Source organism: Pseudopodoces humilis, chromosome 7, assembly GCF_049639895.1.
Source record: "Pseudopodoces humilis isolate 2021_Gansu_Grassland_sample_001 chromosome 7, ASM4963989v1, whole genome shotgun sequence".
Classification (NCBI taxonomy): Eukaryota; Metazoa; Chordata; class Aves; order Passeriformes; family Paridae; genus Pseudopodoces; species Pseudopodoces humilis.
The window spans coordinates 5,392,665-5,411,298 of NC_142206.1; the positions used below are offsets into that span (position 1 = coordinate 5,392,665).

General features: G+C 59.4%; 3 protein-coding genes across 5 annotated transcripts; all 3 read left to right on the forward strand.

Annotated features, from left to right (window-relative positions):
- Window positions 1-104: 104 nt before the first annotated feature.
- Window positions 105-10,423, forward strand: FNBP4 (formin binding protein 4). Of its 3 annotated transcripts, XM_088057416.1 has the most exons (17): window positions 105-228; window positions 390-470; window positions 1,275-1,411; window positions 1,539-1,749; window positions 1,841-1,991; window positions 2,069-2,189; window positions 2,356-2,694; window positions 2,782-2,992; window positions 4,903-5,021; window positions 7,106-7,210; window positions 7,493-7,626; window positions 7,949-8,046; window positions 8,585-8,766; window positions 9,006-9,236; window positions 9,343-9,873; window positions 9,962-10,119; window positions 10,228-10,423. In XM_088057416.1, the coding sequence occupies exons 1-17, from the start codon at window positions 105-107 to the stop codon at window positions 10,316-10,318; spliced, it is 3,024 nt and encodes a 1,007-aa protein (XP_087913542.1). In that variant the 3' UTR covers window positions 10,319-10,423. The 3 variants fall into 3 exon arrangements, with proteins under 3 accessions (XP_087913542.1, XP_014113287.2, XP_087913541.1); XM_014257812.2 differs by lacking the exon at window positions 7,949-8,046 and having other exon boundaries at window positions 8,923-9,236; XM_088057415.1 differs by lacking the exon at window positions 7,949-8,046 and having other exon boundaries at window positions 2,072-2,189; window positions 8,923-9,236.
- Window positions 10,424-11,417: 994 nt separating this feature from the next.
- On the forward strand, window positions 11,418-15,516 carry LOC102101291 (AGBL carboxypeptidase 2). The gene is made up of 13 exons (XM_088057425.1): window positions 11,418-11,547; window positions 11,634-11,717; window positions 11,878-12,033; window positions 12,122-12,229; window positions 12,307-12,457; window positions 12,534-13,298; window positions 13,376-13,538; window positions 13,656-13,789; window positions 13,878-13,971; window positions 14,049-14,158; window positions 14,233-14,495; window positions 14,614-14,695; window positions 15,321-15,516. The coding sequence occupies exons 1-13, from the start codon at window positions 11,418-11,420 to the stop codon at window positions 15,514-15,516; spliced, it is 2,436 nt and encodes an 811-aa protein (XP_087913551.1).
- MTCH2 (mitochondrial carrier 2) lies at window positions 15,468-18,511 on the forward strand. The gene is made up of 13 exons (XM_005529049.3): window positions 15,468-15,618; window positions 15,706-15,790; window positions 15,878-15,984; window positions 16,106-16,132; window positions 16,566-16,613; window positions 16,692-16,749; window positions 16,835-16,886; window positions 16,973-17,032; window positions 17,293-17,386; window positions 17,503-17,550; window positions 17,811-17,878; window positions 18,119-18,194; window positions 18,310-18,511. Exons 1-13 carry the CDS (start codon window positions 15,532-15,534, stop codon window positions 18,394-18,396), a joined length of 897 nt encoding a protein of 298 aa, XP_005529106.1. The 5' UTR covers window positions 15,468-15,531; the 3' UTR covers window positions 18,397-18,511.
- The last annotated feature ends 123 nt before the right edge of the window (window positions 18,512-18,634 follow it).

The window sequence follows — 18,634 nt, forward strand, 5'->3', positions numbered from 1 at the left end:
CGCATGCTCCGCCCCTTTTGTGACGTAAGCGCACCGCCCCCTGCGCGCGGCGCGCGCGGCCACAGCCCTGAGGCGCAGCCGCCGCCGCCGCCGCCGCCGCCGCCATGGGGAAGAAGGCGCGGGCCGCGCCCGGACGCCGGCCCATCCTGCAGCTCTCCCCGCCCGCGCCGCGCCGCGACGAGGCGGCGGGACCCGCGGGCGAGGGGGGCGACTCGGGCTCCGAGCCGGGTAAGGCGAAGAAGGCGGGTGGAATCGGGGGGCGCTTTGTTGGTGGGGCGCGGCCTAGTGCGGCCTAGCGTGGCCTGTCGGTACCGGGAGGTCTCGATCCGGCCTCCCCCGCTATCCCCCCGGTCCGAGCTCTCCGCGTAATTGACGCTTCTGCCCCGCAGATGAGCCCGAGACGGTGGCGGAGCCGCCCCGCAACCCGCCCAATCCGCCGCCCCCCGTTCCCGCCGCGGTCAAGGCCACAGGTAAGGGAGCGCTCTGGGGTGAGACGCGGCATTACATCCCCCCTAGAACACTCGGGGGAGAATTTCGGGATTTAGGGGTGCTGGCGGCCCCCGATGCACAATAATTATAAAAAAATGTTAAGAGTTCTGGTTATAAATGGGACTTTTTGGATTAAATTAAGGGGGTTGATTCAGATGTCATTTTTTGGGTCCAAAACATGATTTTTTTCTTAAGTTCAAATTATGGGGGGTTTGGTCCTAAGTTTAGCCGGTTTTGATACTAGATGTGGAGTGTTAGGGCTCCTAAATGTAGGAGTTTGGTCCTTTGTGTGATTTTTTTTGGTCGTATATTTGGAGTTTTGGTCCTAAAAGTGCAGGGCTGTGAGGTTCCAAATAGTTTTTGGAGGTGCCGAGTGTGGGTTTTATGGTTCTAAGCGTGGTGGGTTTTGTGCAAAACATAAGGGGTTTTTTATGTGACTGTGTTTGTTTCCCTCTCCATAACCCCTTATTTTTAACACAGGATAATCATCCAGGCTCAGCTATTACTTTTAAGGGAAGATAGTTAACCCTTTCCTAAATAATTCACTTTGGGGCTGGAGTTGTTTCCATTTTAATTATTTTAATCGTGCTGTTATTTCCCAAGAGGCAGCTGCTCATTCTTAAATGAGTTTTGTTACTGGTTCCTGTGCTGATTCCTCCCTTGCACTTGTACAGGGGCTGTTCCCCTTGGGATGACAGTGGCACCTGGAGGGAAGGGTGGGGGTGGGATCCAATGCCCTGTGGCAGCAGGAGGATTCCCCTGAGGATTCTCTCTCCCTTCTCCAGGAGGTTTGTGCCTGCTGGGTGCCTATGCTGACAGCGATGATGAGGAGGGCGAGACACCGGAGAAGCCAGCCCGTTCCACGGATGCCAACGGCAGCAATTCTGCTGACATCGACAGCACCTTGGCAAACTTCCTGGCTGTGAGTGCCACTCCGGCCAGGATGACAAGAGGGAGGGGTGGTTGGAGGAGGGGAGTTTCACAAAGATACTGTCTTCATCCAGTTAGTGCTTTGATTTGAAGCTCACAATGGGACGCTGTTTTTACAGGAGATTGATGCCATCACAGCCCCTCCACAGCCCGCTGAGCCCACCCCTGCCTCCTCTTCCTCCTCCTCCTCCTCCTCTGTGCCACCCCCCACGCCTCCCCGCCCGGAGCCAAAGGATTCGGGCACAGGCCCATCGTCGGGCACAGCCAACGGCACGGGTTCGACACCGGCCCCAGAGTGGCAGTATGACACCCAGTGCTCACTGGCCGGAGGTGAGCACCATTCCTCTCTCCCAGGGGGGTGCTGACAAACGGGTGTCACTGGGGAGAGGGGAGTGACAGGCTGCCCTTGTTCCCCCGGCAGTGGGAGAGCTGGAGATGGGTGACTGGCAGGAAGTGTGGGATGAGAACACCGGCTGCTACTACTATTGGAACACCCAGAGCAACGAGGTGACCTGGGAGCTGCCGCAGTACTTGGCGACGCAGGTCCAGGGCCTGCAGCATTACCAGCACAGGTGGGTGAGACCTCCAGGATGTTTCCCTCTGGGATGTTGTCCCAGTCCCACCCTTCATTCCCTTTTCTCTTCCTCAGCAGCACCATGGCAGGCACTAACGGCAGCTTCATGGCAACCACAGAGCCATTCTCTCAGGAGAAGGGGACCCCAGGCAGTGCTGGCCGTGGGACTGGCCTCAGCAAGCGGGAGGTGAAGAAGGTCAGTCGTATGGGTTTTGGCTGTCACGGGGCTAGCAGGCACCTCCTTGGGCTTCCTTGAAAGCAACTGGGATGCTCTGCTCCATCCACAGCCCTGGGAGGGGCCTGGCAGCGCATGGGCTTTCCCAGGCAGCTGCCAGAAAGCTCACACGGAGCTCATCCCACAGGAGGTGAATGAAGGAGTGCAGGCTCTCTCCAACAGTGAAGAAGAGAGGAAGGGAGTGGCTGCGGCCCTCCTGGCCCCGCTGGTGCCTGACGTGGTGAAGGAGGAAGAGGAGCGCTGGAGGAGGAAAGTGATCTGCAAAGAGGAGGTTGAGCCACCTCTGGAAGAGGAGGTGAAAGTGGAAGAGGCGCCGGCTGCCCCTGAAGAGCCAGAGCCCAGCAGGGACCCCCTGGAAGACACAGGGCAGGAGGATCTGTGCAGTGTGGTGCAATCAGGGGAGAGCGCAGAGGAGGAGGAAGAACAGGACACACTTGAGCTGGAGATGGTGCTGGAGAGGAAAAAGGTAAGGGGAGATGTTTGTCCTGGAAACAGGGCCACACATGCAGGCACAGCATTGCTGGGAATAAACGGGGATGTTGTGTCTCGGCAGGCAGAGCTGCGTGCCTTGGAGGAAGGCGATGGCAGCATTTCGGGCTCCAGCCCGCTCTCCGATGGGAGCCAGTCGGCCTCGCAGGATGCGTCCCGCAGGCTGGCCTCCAAGCGAGGGAAATGGAAACTGTTTGTGGGAGCCACCAGCCCTGAGTCTGCCAGTCTAGGCTCCAGCAAAACGGGCCGGGAGAGCCCAGAAGCAGGAGAAGCAGGTAATTGGAAAGGCTTCCTTTGGAGGGAGGAGCAGGGGGTCTCCTTTCCCTGAAGACCCACAGAGCAGAGCCGGGAAGGGCCATGAGGTACGTGTGCCAGGTGGAGACAGGCTGAGGGGTGGCTGTGTCACAGGCCAACCTCACTGGGATAAGCTGCTCCTCTGCCAGTCTCCCTATCCTAATTACCCACATAGGGAGAAGAGTGTCATATTCAGTGGTTCCTTGGAAGAAGGGACACAGATAGCAGCTGCCTCACATCCCATTGCTTTCCCGTTCCTCCCAACATCACAAATCCAGCCTATGGCACACTGGGAATTGTCACCCTCCACTTCTAAAGTTCAGTTTTTGAGCTGCCTGGTACCAAATTCCAGACAGCTGAAGTGTCCCTGGAGTCACTCCAGGATCCCACACTCAGTGTGTAGGGAATGTAACTCAGGCCCTTGCGGCAAGGCAGCCACTGTTTCTGTGGGGCTGGTTCAACTCAGGGTGTCTGTGGATGTATCAGTCATACACAAATACCCATCGTGTTCCTGTTGGATCCCCCAGAGCTGTGCTTCCCAAAATGCACCAGCTATAGCATTTTAAGGAACACTCTGTGTTCCCATCAGCTCTGGGACTCCCAGATTGTAGAATTTGTGGGGTTGTTCAAGTTGGAACAACTCCATGAGGTCATGGAATCCAGCTATTCCCCCAGCACTGCCAAGGCCGCTACTAACCCATGTCCCCAAGTGCCACATCCACATGGCTTTTAAATCCCTCCAGGGATGGGGACTCTACCACATCTATGTGCAGCCTGTGCAAGGACTGGACAGCTCTTTCCATTAAGAAGCTTTCCCCAGTATCCAACTCAAACCTCCCCATGCACAACTTAAGGCTGTTTCTCTTGTTCTGTCTCTTGTTCCCTGGGAGCAGAGCCTGACTCCACCCTCCTCTCAGGGCATTGTTGGGAGCAAGATGGTCCCCCCAATTCTCCTTTTCTCTGGATGTGCCAGTCCCTTCCCAGCACATGATTTGTGTGCCTGCAGCACAGAAAGCTGAATCAAACTGCTCTTCCAAGAAAAAACTGGTACTAAAGTGCATGCAGCAGGCTGTGTCCTGCTGGGCCTGCCCCATCCCGGGGTTCTTGTGGCCCTGAGGTGCCTCTGCTTAAGGCAGGGGCATGAGCTGGGTGACAACTCTGTCATTAAATCAGTGATGTCATTTTCGCTTAGGAAAATGAATGGTTTTGCCAGAGGGCTTTCCAGATAACCCTGAAGCCAGCTCTTCCCAGCACCACCAGATTCCACCTTAACCTGGGGAACAACAAGCTATCACTCCAAAATAACCAGTTTAAATTGAGCACCCTGCTGCTGGAGCATGATTTAGGGAAGTGTCCTGCCTTCCAATGCCAGGATGTGATGAGAACTGGGGTTTCTTTCCCCAGAGGCCTGTGGGACTCTGTCATAAACTTCCTTCCTTGGAATTGATTGTTTTGACAGTGAATTAGTCATCTGAAGGCAAAACCTTCTGGTATTGGCAGCTTTTGGGGACCTCTTCAGTCTTTCATAATTAACTCATTGAATACCTAGTACCTGTAATTAACAGATTATTAAGATGACAGATTTTGGGGGTTAGTCTCTTCCTGCTTCCCTGATGCCAAATTTAACGGGCCTTGCCTCATTTCTGCTTTGCGCTGTAGCAGCCTCTCCCCTTCCCATGTTACCCTTCTGGAAGGATCCCCATCATCAAAACACAGAGTGGTGACCATCTTTCCTTTTAAATTTCAGGCTTTTGTCACTGGCTCTGGTGGGTCCTAGTTCTTTCCCCACTGTTACCCACGTTGGTTTTGGTTCCAGACACAGTGTCCAGCCAGCTGCTGGCACTGCCAGGGTGGTGGGACAAGGACTGACCTGTCCTTCCTTCTCCTGCAGCTCCGAGCACAGAAGCAACTGATCCAAGCTCAGACAAAGAGACAGAATCTGAGGAGCCTCAGGAAAAAGCCAAATCACAAGGGGCTCCAAAAATGGAAGAGGAGGAGCAGGATCTAAAGGTACGGAGAGGCAGAGGTGCGTGTCTGTGAGATGAGGGATGTCATGGGTACTCCAGCTGCCAGCAGAAACAAGGGACACACTGGCTCCCCCAGCCACCTCTTCCCTGGGAACACTGGAGCTTTGGGCTCTGGATTTGACCCACCTGAAGCTTTTAAAGCTTTAAAGCTCAGATCCCTGTGGGAGCAGCTTGTGAAGGAAGGGCTGTGCAGGACTGGGACAATATCCTGTCTCCAGTAGGATTCAGCAGCAAAAGCTTGGATGAAAGGAGGGTGTGGGGGGGAAAAGACTGAGCCCTGGGTGTTGTTGTGACAGAGAACAACCAGTTTGATCTTGACTTTGTTTTCACCAATAACAATATTCCAGTCTCTGGCCCGCTCAGTCGTCCCGTTTCCAGGCTGAAGACTCCTCGTCCGTAATCTCTCCGTTTCTTGAGGCTGACGGTACCACTCTGCCCTTCGCCCGGCATTACTTTTAGATGAGAGCTGGGGAAGCCCTGGGGATTTCTGCAGCATCCTGCTGATAGCTCTTCTCTGAGCCTTGGTTTGCTCCTTCAGCTGCATTGGATCGATTCCCTGATCTATAGCAGAGCTCCAGGCTCTAGGGCAGTATGACAGAGCAGTAGGGGAGATCTTTCTCATTTGTCATTTAGTCCCCATGTCACTTATTACCATGAGACCTCCTGCAGCATAAAATTTGGCTCTGGAGTAATTCTGTGACGTTGGGAAATGTGTCACCTCCCTGTGGCAGATGGGGAATCGCCAGCTCATGGTGGAGCCCAGGTGGAACCCGCAGTGAGAGTTGCCCATCCCTGTCCTCATTTCCCACCACTTAAAGAATTTTTGTGGTGTGAAAGGGAAGGTCCTTTTGTCCTTGTGAGAAATCCCACATCTCTCCCTTAAAGCAACTCCTTAAAGGATTTTAAGATGTGTCATTCCCAGATGAAAATTGAGCCTCCCTCAGTGCAGTATCCACTTGAGACCTGATTTTTAAATCAGTTTATTAAATAAAAAAAAATTAAGCCTGTAGCAGGGCTGGACTTGCTGGTCCCCTCTGCTGTCCCCCCTCCCTCTGGTCCCAGTGGGTGCTGTGACAGACCGTGTGGTGCTTTTCCATGCAGGATTCCCTTAGAGCTGTTGGAGGAATGCCGGCTCCCTGGGTAACCAGTACCGTTTGCTCATCGGGTTGGGATCTCTCTGGTTACAGGAGCTGCGACAGCACCACCGCTCCCAAGTCACCCTCTGCTCCGGGATGTTCCCTGGCTTCTCCAGAGCCACATTAACATGGGAATTCATATGCCTGCCTTGGTCTTCTCTAGGGCTTGCTTGTCTGGCCCATTCCCTCTCTAGAGACAGATGCTTCCTTGGTGGCTTTGGTGGACATTCCAAAGCCTCTTCTGAGGAGTGAAGTTAAAAACAGACATTTTTAAAGCGGTGCTGATGCCACTTGCAGACATCCCTGTTACTGTTCCTGATTCCTTTCTGACTTGTGGCTGCTTCCATGCAGTGCCTTCAGGCAGGGGGATGGACACAGGGATCCCCGTGTCCCCAGACTGGAGGTTTCACTCCCATGGGATGCTGGGGATGAGTAGCCATGGTTGCTGTGAGCTGACCTGAGTTTTGATGTAGCTGCTTTCTCTGCTCTGGAGTAAATCCAGAGCTGTAATCCCTTTCTGCTGCTTTCCAGCTAGTTCCTCTGGAAAGCAATTATTTATAGAACCTGGAATGACATCCTGGCCCATTTACTTGGGAAATATTCTTAGATATATGCCATGGCATTGGTTCTGCTGTAACTCCAAAGTACCAGAGCTACCTGAGCCCATGCTGTCCTTCCACACAGAGTCAAGCACAGTCTGTGGAGGAGCTGTCACCCAGCCACCCACACTGCCCTGTCCCTGGGGTGCAGGATGTAGCGGGACTTAACAGAGGGAGTGACAGGCACACAGGGCCAGGGTGGCACGTCCCGGTCCCTCCAGGCTGAGGGGCCACGGGTGGTCCCGAGCGGTGTTTCCTGAGAGCCGCAGGGCCACAGCCGCCCGATGCTGCTCCCAGAGGGCAGCTCTTGACTCTGCCCTTTCTCCTGGCAGTTTCAGATTGGAGAGCTGGCCAATACTCTGACTAGTAAATTGGAGTTCCTGGGCATCAACAGACAATCTATCTCCAACTTCCACATGTTGCTGTTGCAGACAGAGGTAACCGAGCCTTCGCCCCTCGCTCCGGCCTTGTGTTCCGGAGCGGATCGGATGCAATCCGCCGTCCGAGCGCCGGTGCTGCGTGAGCCTCGTGGCGCCTCGCCGCGCAGGGCCCTCCCTTCCTCGGCGGGGGGAGAGCGTGGCTTGGCGCGGAGGTGGGGTGTCCTCCTCCTGGCCCCCCGCGTCCCGTGCCGGAAGGGAGCCTCCCGATCCTCGAGTCCTGTCCCCCCCGGGGCCACTGGCAGCCCACCTCAACGGCTTCCCCCGGTTCTTGCCCTCTAGACCCGCATTGCAGACTGGCGAGAAGGTGCTCTCAATGGAAACTACCTCAAACGCAAACTCCAAGATGCAGCCGAACAGCTTAAACAATACGAAATAAACGCCACCCCTAAAGGCTGGTCCTGCCACTGGGACAGGTACGCGCTCTCCTCCTTTCTCACCTTTCATCTCTGACATCTCAGACATGATTTGTGACCATCAACCACCCGACGACGCTGGCGCCGTCCCTCTGGCAGACTGAGAGCGGCTTCTGTTAGTGCTGGGCAGGCAGAGAAACGTCCGGCACTCGCAGAGTTTGGGCCGGCCGCCAAACTGGAGGATCCAAACGGAGTGCCCAGTGCTTTGCGACGGAGCCGATTCCCTGACGGACAGAGCTGGTTGTCCCTCTCGCGAGTGTCCAAGCGCTGTGGAGGGCGGGCCTGGGGGGTCGCGCATGCGAGAGCTCTGTGAACTTTGCAGGATCTCTGGATCAACTCTTCTGACCAACAGCTCTTCCAAAGGACAAACTTCAACTCACCGACGGAATGAAGAACAAGATTTCTGTCTCCTGCCAGCAGGTCAGACCCAAACATTTCTTTGTCTATTTGGCTTTCTTGATTAATTTTCCTTTGTTTGAAATCTTTGCTCTTTTGTTTTTCAGCTCCCAGATCCGCTCCCTCTCTCTAGCATTCACTGTGTGTTTGACACCAAGAGTATCATAAAAACCTCTGCGCACCATGGGGTAGGGGGGCAGCCGCTTCCCTCCATTGGGCTGTTCCCCGGTGCCTCTTCTCGGAGGGCGACTTTCAGCCAAGGCCGTGCTGAAAGTCCCAATGTTAGCGAGACGTCGCCAGCGTTCCCGGCCCTCCCCTCCCTCGGAGCGGGGGGCTCAGGGCGACGTTCCCGCAGCCAGCGATAGCAAATAGCTTTGAGCGAGTCGGCTCGGGCCTCTCCTGCCTCTGTCCTCAAAGTTGTTTGTTGCGTGTGGGAGAGTGGCAGCCCTGCTGCACGAGGGTCTCCCCTGCGAGAGCGCACCGCTGTCGTGGGCAGGCCCACCTTGGAGTGTCGGGGGCGGAGAAGGGAAGCTGAAGCCTCCTTCTCTTTCTTGTGATCTAGGGAGCATAGACGCTATTTCTATGTTAACGAGCGCTCGGGAGAGTCGCAATGGGAGTTCCCCGATGGGGAGGACGAAGAGGAGGGACAGCGAGGCGCCGCCGACAGAAAACCCGACGGTCCTCCAAAGCCACCTCCCAAAGACAAAGGAGAGCACACCGAGGGGCCCGCCGAGCGCCCCACAGGTACGCCTGGCTGGCACTGGGGGTCCTGGCCCCAGAGCGGGGGTGGGGGCAGGGCAGTCCTCGGTGGTGGTGTTTCCAAGTGGGGACCGCAGGCAGGAGCAGGTGGTGCAGACCATAGGCCGGGCATTCAAGCCCGTGTCAATGTGTATTCTTCAGGCTCCCTTGGTAAAGAATCCTTCTCGGGCCAAGTTCCTGCTACGTCTCTCATGCCGCTCACTCCATTTTGGACTCTGCTTCAGTCCTCCGTCCCCGTCCTCCAACCTCCCTTGCCTTTGGAAATGCCTCCGCCGCCTCCACCCCCCCCAGACTCGCCCCCGCCGCCTCCCCCACCACCCCCACCGCCTGGAGAAGACGGGGAGATCCAGGAAGTGGAGATGGAAGATGAGGGGGGTGAGGAGCCGCCTGCCCCAGGAACAGAAGAAGATGCTCCCCTCAAGTCCCTGGTGCGGCCCGCGGCCAGCAGCAGCCAGGTGAGCAGTGAGGCAAGGGCTCCACTGATTGCAGGGTGTGAGACTCTGGGAAATGGGTGTATAACGGTGCTCCTGGCTCAGCATTCACCTCGGCACTCTCTTCCAGGTCACCGTTGATCCGAGCCCAGCCCCGCTGCTCTCGGCCAAACCACAGAAGAGGAAAGCAGTGGAGATGAGCCCGGGGCTGATGCAGCGCACGGCCACCATCGGCAGCTGTCCCGTCATCTACAGCCAGCCCCTGATGGCCACGGGCAAGTACCAGCCATCAGCCGTGCCCTTGGCCTCCCTGAGGCCGCGCCAGCGCCTCCAGAGTGAGATCCAGGGACGCCCCAACCTCCGCATGGCTCCGGGCCACGCCGGTCCTCAGCCCACGGCACTGGGACTGCAGTCCAGCTACCTGGGTGTGACGGGACCTGCCGCACCTTCCATGATGGGATACTCGGAGTGCGCCGTGCCCGTCAGCCTGGCCACCACGGCCGCCGCGCAGCCGGTGCCGGCACGGGCAGCCCTGCCAGCCGCCAGCACCACAGCCGAGCAGCCGCCGCCCCCGCCACCCCCACAGACACCCCCACCGCCCACCCCCAAGGCTCCGCTGCCTCCAGAGAAGGAGAAGCCAAGGAAGGGACGCAAGGACAAGGTAGGCCAGATGGGTGGTCCCACATCGGCAACATTCCTTCCCTCCTCCCTTTCCAGCTGCATTCACCACTGTTATTTTTGTGGCACAGGGCAAGAAGGGTAAGACAAAGATGCCATCGCTGGTGAAGAAGTGGCAAAGTATCCAGCGGGAGCTGGATGAGGAGGAGAATTCCAGCTCCAGTGAGGAGGACCGGGAGACCACAGCCCAGCGGCGCATCGAGGAGTGGAAGCAGCAGCAGCTGATGAGGTACAGATTCCGGGTGCTGGCACCAGGACATTTGTAAATGTCCCTTGTAAAGGTGGGGGATCCATGAGAGGACCAGCTGGGTGCTGACATCCCACTTTGTCCCTGCAGTGGCATGGCCGAGAGGAACGCCAACTTCGAGGCGCTGCCAGAGGACTGGCGTTCACGGCTGAAGCGGAGGAAAACGGCCTCGAGCACATGAGGCATGCTGTGCCATGCCCACCTCTTGGGGTTTTTTTGTTTTGTTTTGGTTTTTTTTACAGATGTACAGTTCCTTTGACCATTGTCCAATAAATTGTAGCAGTTTGGGAAGTGCCATCTCATTGATTCTGCTGGGGGTGGGTGGTAGATGGGGATGGGGAGCACAACAGACCGCTGGAATCCACGACTACAAGTTGGGTGGGTGTGTGTGTATTGTGGAGGGCAGGAGGGCTCTGCGGAGGAAACTGGAGAGGCTGGATTGAAGGGCTGAGGGTAAAGGTGTGAGGGTAAAGGCCAAGGGCCGGGTCCTACACTTGGGTTACACAAACCCTGTGGAATGCTCTAGGCTGGGGGAAGAGGCGGGAAAGCTGGGAAAGGCCCTGGAGGTGCTGGTGGGAGCAGCTGAAGACCAGGTGGGCAAAAGGCAGATGGCACCTGAGCTGTTCCAGCATTGGTGTGTGGCCACAGGCCTGTCCCCTGTTCTGGCACTGCTGGGCCACTTCCAGCCTTGGGGACAGATTTGGAGCCCTCATGGCAACAGAGGGGCTGTCCAAAGAAGGGAATGATGCAGGGGGAGGGTCTGGAGCACCAGGAGGAGCTGGGGGGGCTCAGCCTGGAGAAAAGGAGGATCAGTGGGGACCTTCTGGCTCTCCACAAGACCCTGACAGGAGGGTGCAGCCGGGGGGTGTGTCAGGCTCTGCTGCCAGGGAACAAGGACAGGACAAGAGAAAACAGCCTCAAGCTCTGCCAGGGGAAGTTGAGGTTGGACATGAGGAGGAATTTCTTTATAGAAAATGGTGTCAGGCATCAGAATGGGCTGCTCAGGAAGGTTATGGAGTTCCCAGCCCTGGAAGTGTCCAAGGAATGACTGGACATGGCACTCAGTGCTCTGGTCTGGGTGACAAGGTGGGGATTGGTCACAGGTTGGACTCAAAGATCTTGGAGGTCTTTTCCAGCCTTAATGACTCTGAAATCCCTCTGGCTCCTTTCCCAGCTCTGCTCCGGGACCGCCCCATTCCTCTCTGTAGCTCAGCAACCACATGCCAGCCCAGCCCTGACACTGCTGCTGCTGTTCCAGGTCTCCCGGAGCTCTCACAGCCATGGAGCCCACGGGGCACCGCGCTGCCCAGGGAGGGGAGGGGGCTCTGGGGGGGTTTGGTGGGGGACAGGTCCTGAAGCCCTATGACAGCTTCATCCGCACCCACCTGCGCTTCTATGGCTACTTCCGAGGTGAGCCCTGGCTGCTGTGTTGTGTCCCCTCCTGTCCCTGGGCCGTGTCCCCTCTGGCCCCCTGCCGCAGTGCTGTTCTCCCCAAGATGAGAAGACGGGCAGGGAAGAGACATCCACCATGGGCAACACTGGCCATGGCTGGCAGCAAGGTCCTGGGCACAAGCCAAACCGTGAGTGAGACCCTGCAGCCCTTCACAGCCCCCCAGCACAGCGTCCTCCCAGCACAGCAAGCGTGATGGGAGGGCCTCTCCCTGCCCCTGCCTTGGTTTTGGGGGATACCACTACCCCAGCCCCACTGGAGACCCCCACCCTTTCCTGGTGCTCTTGCAGCCCCTGGGGTGGTGGAGCAGACCCCCTGCCAGGGCAGGCTGGCCCCCTCAACACAGTCCTGGAGGTTTCCAGGAAAACCACAGGCTCCATTCTCTCTCCCCGCTCCCCGCTGGCCTGTGGAGTGTGAAGTCATCCAGGAGACAATTGAGCACATCGGTGAGAGAATGCTCCAGCTGTCCCCCCGCCTCACTCCTGTGCCAGAACCCTGTTGTGCATATGGCGTTTGTGTCCCTCTGCCTCCCAGAGTGGGTCCCCCCTAAACCGGAGCCCTTCTGCCCACCCATGGGCCTGGAGCAGGCCCTGTACACCCTCAGTGAGGAGCAGGGCACCGTTGTCTACCACTCCAGCCCAGGTAACAGAGCACGGGCAGCGCCCCTGAGTGCCTCCGCTCTCCCCAGACCCCCACCACTGTCTCTGCTCCCCCCACAGCGCTCCAAGGCTCCTGCTTTACCCGTGCTCGGGTCGGGGGTGCCCCGGGGCCGCTCTCCTCGCCAGCAGCCCCCTTGGAGGGTCCCCAGGACACCACGCTGCTCTTTGAGTCCCGCTTTGAGAGTGGGAACCTCCAAAAGGCCATCAAGGTGTAAGACAGAGAGCGGGGGGCATGGGGCCTTTCATGTCAGGCCTGGATCCAGAGCGTGACCCTTCCCTCCACACAGGGGTCCCTATGAGTACGTGCTGACGCTGCGGCCGGACCTGTACACGGCCAAACACACGCAGTGGTTCTACTTCCGTGTCCAAAACACTCGGCAGGAGCCGCTCTACCGCTTCACCATCGCCAACATGGCCAAGCCCAAGAGCCTCTACGGCCAGGGCCTGCAGCCACTGCTCTACTCCCAGCAGGATGCTCAGAGCCGTGGCATAGGCTGGCACCGGGTGGGAACTGACATCTGCTACTACCGTGGCAGGGCAGGGGAGCCGCCGATGTTCCGGCTCAGCTGGACGGTGCGCTTCCCGCACGATGGCGACACGTGCTTCTTCGCCTCCTGCTACCCCTACACCTACTCGGACCTGCAGCGCTACCTGCGCACGCTGGCGGCTGACCCGGCGCGCTCGCGGTACTGCGTGGTGCAGGCGCTGTGCCGCAGCCTGGCCGGCAACACCGTGTACCTGCTGACCATCACCAGCCCAGGCGGCACGGCCGGCAAGCGGGTGGTGGTGGCGAGCGCCCGCGTGCACCCTGGAGAGAGTGGCGGCTCCTGGGCCATGAGGGGATTCCTCGATTTCCTGCTGAGCGCCCACGCGGACGCCAGGCTCCTGCGCCGTCTCTTCGTCTTCAAGGTGGTGCCGATGCTCAACCCCGATGGGGTGGTGGTGGGCAACTCCCGCTGCTCCTTGGCGGGACGGGATCCCAACAGGGCCTATGGGATGGCGCTTCCCGGCTCCTTCCCCGGCGTGTGGCACCTGCGGGCCATGGTCCAGAGGTGAGGGGGGCGTGAGGAGCCGGTGGGACAGGGCCACTCCTGTGGCGGTGCTGGTGGCCATATCCTGATGCGTGCAGGGTGCTGGCGGAGCGGGAGGTGCTGCTGTACTGCGACTTCCACGGGCACAGCCGGAAGAACAACGTCTTCATGTATGGCTGCGATGCCGGTGGGGACAGCACTGGGACACGGCTGCGCCAGCGTGTGTTCCCCCTGATGCTGAGCAAAAACGCCCCCGACAAGGTGGGACACGGATCCCTCAGAGCCACGTGTTGTGGTGACAGTGGGAATGCAGCCACCGTGCTGCTTCCCGAGCTGTCCCTCTGGGGTTGGGACCCCTCTGACCCTGGGGCCCTCCAGTTCTCTTTCTCCAGCTGCAAGTTCCAGGTGCAGAAGAGCAGAGAGGGGACAGGCCGGGTCTCCATGTGGCGCCTGGGCGTCTCCCACAGCTACACCCTAGAGGTGGCTTTCAGTGGCTCCACACTGGGTGAGAGGCTGCCACAGCCACAGGGACGGTGTCAGGCGGGTGGTCCTGGGTTGGGGAGCTGCCCTTGTTTCCTTTTCCCTGTCCCCTCCAGGCAGGAGGAGCTCGCACTTCAGTGTGGAGGACCTCGGGTCACTGGGCCGTCTCCTCTGTGACACCCTGCTTGACTTCTGCGACCCTGCGCCTGCCAAGGTGGGCTTGGACCTGGCCTAGGGTGCCCCGGTGCTGTGGGACCACGGTGACACCGGGACACCGGCACTGTCCTGCAGTTCCAGCAGTGCCTGGTGGAGGCGGATGCGCTCCTGCAGCAGCAGATGGGTCGTGAGCTGGGCTCTGGAGACAGCTGGAGCGATGTGTCCCCCTCAGAGCTTGAGTCCAGGTATGTCATCCCCTGTCACCCCCTGTCACCCCGAGGTGCCACTGAGGGCTGCAGATGGCTCTTCCCCCCTGCAGCACCAGTGGCTCCGACAGCTCTGTGTCCGATGGGATCCCAGATGACTTCCACAGCCCCGATCGGCCAGTGAGTTCCCATGTGCCACTGATTTTGAGGTGGGAGGGACGCAGAGCCAGGGTGGAACAAGGTGACAGAGGGTGCAGATGTCCCAGTGCCACTTTACCACCCAGCACAGATGGAGCCACGGAGGAGGAAGCGGTTGCAGAGACAGAGAGCAAGGAATTCCCTGCGCCGAACAAACCGGAGCCTCACCAGCTTCCCGGTGAGCCTGGAGCCACCACAGTTCATCCAGGCCCCGAGGGGACAGTCCTGCAGGGAGACTTGTCCCCAGTGCTGTCCCACACCTCAAGTGGGTCTGACCCCTCTCCTGTGCCCCCCAGGCTGGGACCCGCAGGCATCCAGTTCTTCCTGGTGTCCAGAGTGGAGGTGGCAGTGCGGGAGAGAAGCCCAAAGCCAGCTCCAGTGTCACCTTTCCCAGGGCAGCTGGAGCAGGGAATGTCCCCCGTGCCATCACAGGAGAGGTGTCTGTAGCTGACTCTGGAGTGGCCCTTCCCAGGGCACCCGAAGCAGGGAATGGCCGCTGTGCTACCAAGGGAAGGCATCAGCTGGACAATGGCACAAGCGCTGTGACACACCACAGGCCACCGCGGAGCTCCTGCCGCCGTGGTGCCACCAGTGACTATTCCCGGGATCCAGCAGTGGGAGCGATCCCGGGGCCATCCTGGCAGCGGGGCAGGCGCAGACCCCAGGACAGGGCACATCCCCTCACTGTCCCTGCAGTGGCCTCACGCTGCTCCGCCTGCGCTCGGCAGTAAAGATGCTGCCACCTCCGTGTCCATGCCTGGTGCTGCCTGTTCTCATTGCGATGTCCCCTCAGGGGTCCCTTTGTCCCCGGGCCCGGTCAGAGTCTTGCTTGCACCCAACCCCGAGCCACCATGGTGTCAGCCTATGCCTGTGGTGTTACCTCGGCCCTACCACGGCGGTGTCACTTTGGGCTCTAGGGTTGCGGCGTCGCGAACTCTGCCACCCTGGCGTCTCCTCAGCCCTGCCACCACGCTGTCCCCCTGTCCCCACGGTGTCCCCGCAGGCCCCGTGGGTACCCCAGGCCCGCAGGCCCCGTTGCCATGGCAACGCCCCCCCGGCGCCGCCGGGCGTTTCCATGGCAGCCGCTGAGCTCCCAGGGCGCCCCCAGAGACCGGAAGTGCGTAACGGCGGCGCCGGAACTACCGGGGAGGCGGAAGCGGAAGCGGCGGCGGCCGGGGCCGTGTCCTTCTGTGCCGTGACGCCGGGGCGGCACCATGGTGGACACGGCTTCGCAGGTGCTGCTGGGCTCGGGGCTCACCGTGCTCTCGCAGCCGCTCATGTACGTGAAGGTGCTGGTGCAGGTAAGGGCGGGAGTGGCGGGGTTGAGAGGGGGTACCGGGCTCGGTGTGGGCCGCGCGTGGGGTACAGCCTGCCCGTCCCCGATGCAGGTGGGCTACGAGCCACTGCCGCCCACCCTGGGGAGGAACATCTTCGGCCGCCAGGTATACCAGCTGCCCGGCCTCTTCTCTTACGGTGAGTCCGCCCCGGTGGGGCCGCCCCGGCGCCGTCCCGGTGCCGCCGTGGTGTCCCCCCGGGGCTGACGGTCCCCGCTGTCCCCAGCCAAGCACATCGTAAAGGTGGACGGGAGAGCGGGACTCTTCAAAGGCCTCGCCCCCCGCCTCTGCTCCAGCGCCATCGGCACCGTGGTGCACAGCAAAGTGCTGCAGGTACCGGCACGGGCGGGGCGCCGGGCCCGGGGCGCTGCGGGAACCGGGGGTTCTGCCGCCGGGACAAGGGGACACCGGGGCCCCCTGGCTCCCCGCGCTGACCCTGCCCTTTGCTCCACAGCGGTACCAGGAGGCTGAGCAGTCTGAGGTGGGTGCAGAGGTGCTTCCCACAGGGAATCCATCCTTCCCTTCCCTTCATCCCTGTCTCCTTCCTTCTCCCTCTTTCCATTTCTCTGTTTTTCTATTCCTCCCTTCTTTTTTCTTTCTCTTCTTCTTTCCCTCATTCCTTTCTCCTTTTTCTTTCTCCTTTCCCTCCTCCTCTTCTCTCTTCCCTTCTGTTCTTCTCTCCATTTTCCCTTCTCCATTTCTTCCCTCCTCCTTTTCCCCTTTGTTTCCCTCCATCCTTTCCTCCTCCTTCTCTCCTTTCTCTGTTCCCTCTCTCCCTCCCCTCGCCCCCTGGCTTTGGACAGCCCCAGCCCTGGCTCTGGAGCGCTCCAGTGGGCCGGGAGCTTCCACCCCCAGCCTGGGGACAGCATCCCTTCTCCGGGCTGTTCCCAACTGTCTCTTCCTTCCCCCTCCAGCCTGGAGTCAGCAAGAAGGTGTTCTCACTGGAGCATGTGCTCAAGCAGGTGAGGAGGAGGAGGAGGAGGAAGGCAGTGGGATGTCACATCCCTGTCCCCTCCTGGTGATGTTCCCTTTGTTCCCAGACCTCCCAGGAGATGGTCGCCCGCTCCGCCGCCACCCTCATCACCCACCCCTTCCACGGTAGGTGTCCCCCCATCCCAGGGGACCGGGGGGCGCGGTGCCAGGCGCTTCCCGTCACTCCCGTGTCGCTCCCGTGTCCCCGCAGTGATCACCCTGCGCTGCATGGTGCAGTTCATCGGCCGTGAGACCAAGTACAGGTACGGCCTGGGGGCTCTGGGGGCTCCGGGAGCTTTGGGGTCCTGCATCGCCCTGACGTTGTCCCTTCTCTTTCTCCCTATCCCAGTGGGACACTAAGCGCCTTCACCACAATCTACCAGGAAGAGGGAATCCTGGGATTCTTCGCGTGAGTGCTGGCAAGGCGGGGAGGGGCACGGCGGGGCTGACATCAGTGGGAAGGTCCCAGAGCCCTCTGGGGAGTTTCTTCAATCCCTCCAGCAGCTCCGGATCACTCACCTGAGCATCCCCATTCCCAGGGATGGCCGTTCCCCGTCACCCAGCTGCTGTGGGAACAGCTGCCCCTGTCCCAAAACCAGCCGTTCCCAGCTCTCCGCACAGTCGGATCCCAACCCTCAGCCGACATTCCTACTGTTTGTTCCCTTGCAGCGGCCTCATCCCACGGCTCCTCGGGGACATCCTCTCCCTGTGGCTGTGCAACATGCTGGCCTACCTCATCAACACATACGCGCTGGAGAGCGGGGTAGGCTCCGCTCCGGGATCCAGGGAGCCGGGAGCTGACGGGGGCAGCTCCAGGGCTGTTCTGGGAGCCATGGCCCCGTTCTGGGGGGGATTCAGGTGCTGTTGCTCCTCCCTCAGGTCTCCACCATGACCGAGGTGAATAGCTACTCCCACGCGGTCACTGGGGTGAGTACAGCCACGGGCAGGACGTGGATCCTTTCCCTAGGGAGTGGTGTGTTCCCGGAATCCTGCGGCTGCCAGGGTGGGGATGGAGCCAGGCTGGGATCAGCAGGATCAGCCCACAGGCCAAGGGATGCTCCGTGGAGGAAATGTGTGACCCTGTGGAGGTGGCAGGAGTGGGCTCCCTCTCTGGGGTGAAACTCCCAGGGGATCTCCCCATGTGGAGGGAAGAGGGAACATCCCACCGATCCCCGCTTTTCCTGCAGTTCTTTGCCAGCATGCTGACCTATCCCTTCGTCCTGGTCTCCAACCTGATGGCTGTGAACAACTGCGGGTGAGTCCCTAATCCCACTGACACTCTGCCCTGGAACAGCTCCTGGAACCACTTGTCCAAAATTCCCAGATGGGAAGGTGCTTCCAGGGCTCCACAAGGTTGATCCCTCTTTGCTTGAAGTGGGAAAAGGTTTTTTTGTTGTTCAACCCAGTGTGGAGCCACAGAGGGGATGGGTCATTCCTGGGTAAGAATAGTTCCCTGTGGGAATAATTCCCAGTGGGTCTTTCCCTTCTTCCTCAGGTTGGCTGGGGGTCTCCTTCCTTATGCACCCACCTACTCCTCCTGGCTGGATTGCTGGAGCCAGCTGCACAGGGAGGTAAGTGCTGAGTCTGGGATGCACCAGGACACGGAGAGGAGCCGGGTGGGAGCTCTGTGGGGTTGGAGAGGCCACCTTGGGCCTTGTGTCCTCCATGGTCGTTTTCCCTTTCCAGGGCAACATGAGCCGAGGGAACAGCCTGTTCTTCCGCAAGGTTCCAGCAGGGAAGCGATACGTGTGGGAGGAGCGGAGGTTCCGCTGATTCCGAAGATGGGAGTGGGATTGTGGAGCCAATGCTGGGCTCTGGAAGCAAAGAATCATGGAGAGTGTTGATTTCTATACAGTTTTTTAAAAATCATTTCCTGCTGAGAGCTGAAGGTGCAAGTGTGAGAGTTTCTGTCTGTGGGGGTTTCCTAGGAAGACGGTCACCAGCATTCCCTGATTTATCTGGGAGCCTTTTCCCAGCCTCAAACACTGTTGAGGCTGTTTCCACAGGGGAA

What these genes read in the sequence shown, in the direction of transcription:
- MTCH2 (XM_005529049.3), top strand. Translation starts at nt 15,532, where the DNA reads ATGGTGGACACGGCTTCGCAGGTGCTGCTGGGCTCGGGGCTCACCGTG. An exon ending in TGGAGCATGTGCTCAAGCAG is followed by an intron (nt 16,614 to 16,691) that starts GTGAGGAGGAGG and finishes CTTTGTTCCCAG; the next exon opens with ACCTCCCAGGAGATGGTCGC. An exon ending in ACTCCCACGCGGTCACTGGG is followed by an intron (nt 17,551 to 17,810) that starts GTGAGTACAGCC and finishes CTTTTCCTGCAG; the next exon opens with TTCTTTGCCAGCATGCTGAC.
- FNBP4 (XM_088057416.1), top strand. Translation starts at nt 105, where the DNA reads ATGGGGAAGAAGGCGCGGGCCGCGCCCGGACGCCGGCCCATCCTGCAG. An exon ending in CGCCGCGGTCAAGGCCACAG is followed by an intron (nt 471 to 1,274) that starts GTAAGGGAGCGC and finishes TCCCTTCTCCAG; the next exon opens with GAGGTTTGTGCCTGCTGGGT. An exon ending in TTTCTGTCTCCTGCCAGCAG is followed by an intron (nt 8,047 to 8,584) that starts GTCAGACCCAAA and finishes CTTGTGATCTAG; the next exon opens with GGAGCATAGACGCTATTTCT.
- LOC102101291 (XM_088057425.1), top strand. Translation starts at nt 11,418, where the DNA reads ATGGAGCCCACGGGGCACCGCGCTGCCCAGGGAGGGGAGGGGGCTCTG. An exon ending in TGTCTACCACTCCAGCCCAG is followed by an intron (nt 12,230 to 12,306) that starts GTAACAGAGCAC and finishes CTCCCCCCACAG; the next exon opens with CGCTCCAAGGCTCCTGCTTT. An exon ending in CTGCGGGCCATGGTCCAGAG is followed by an intron (nt 13,299 to 13,375) that starts GTGAGGGGGGCG and finishes TGATGCGTGCAG; the next exon opens with GGTGCTGGCGGAGCGGGAGG.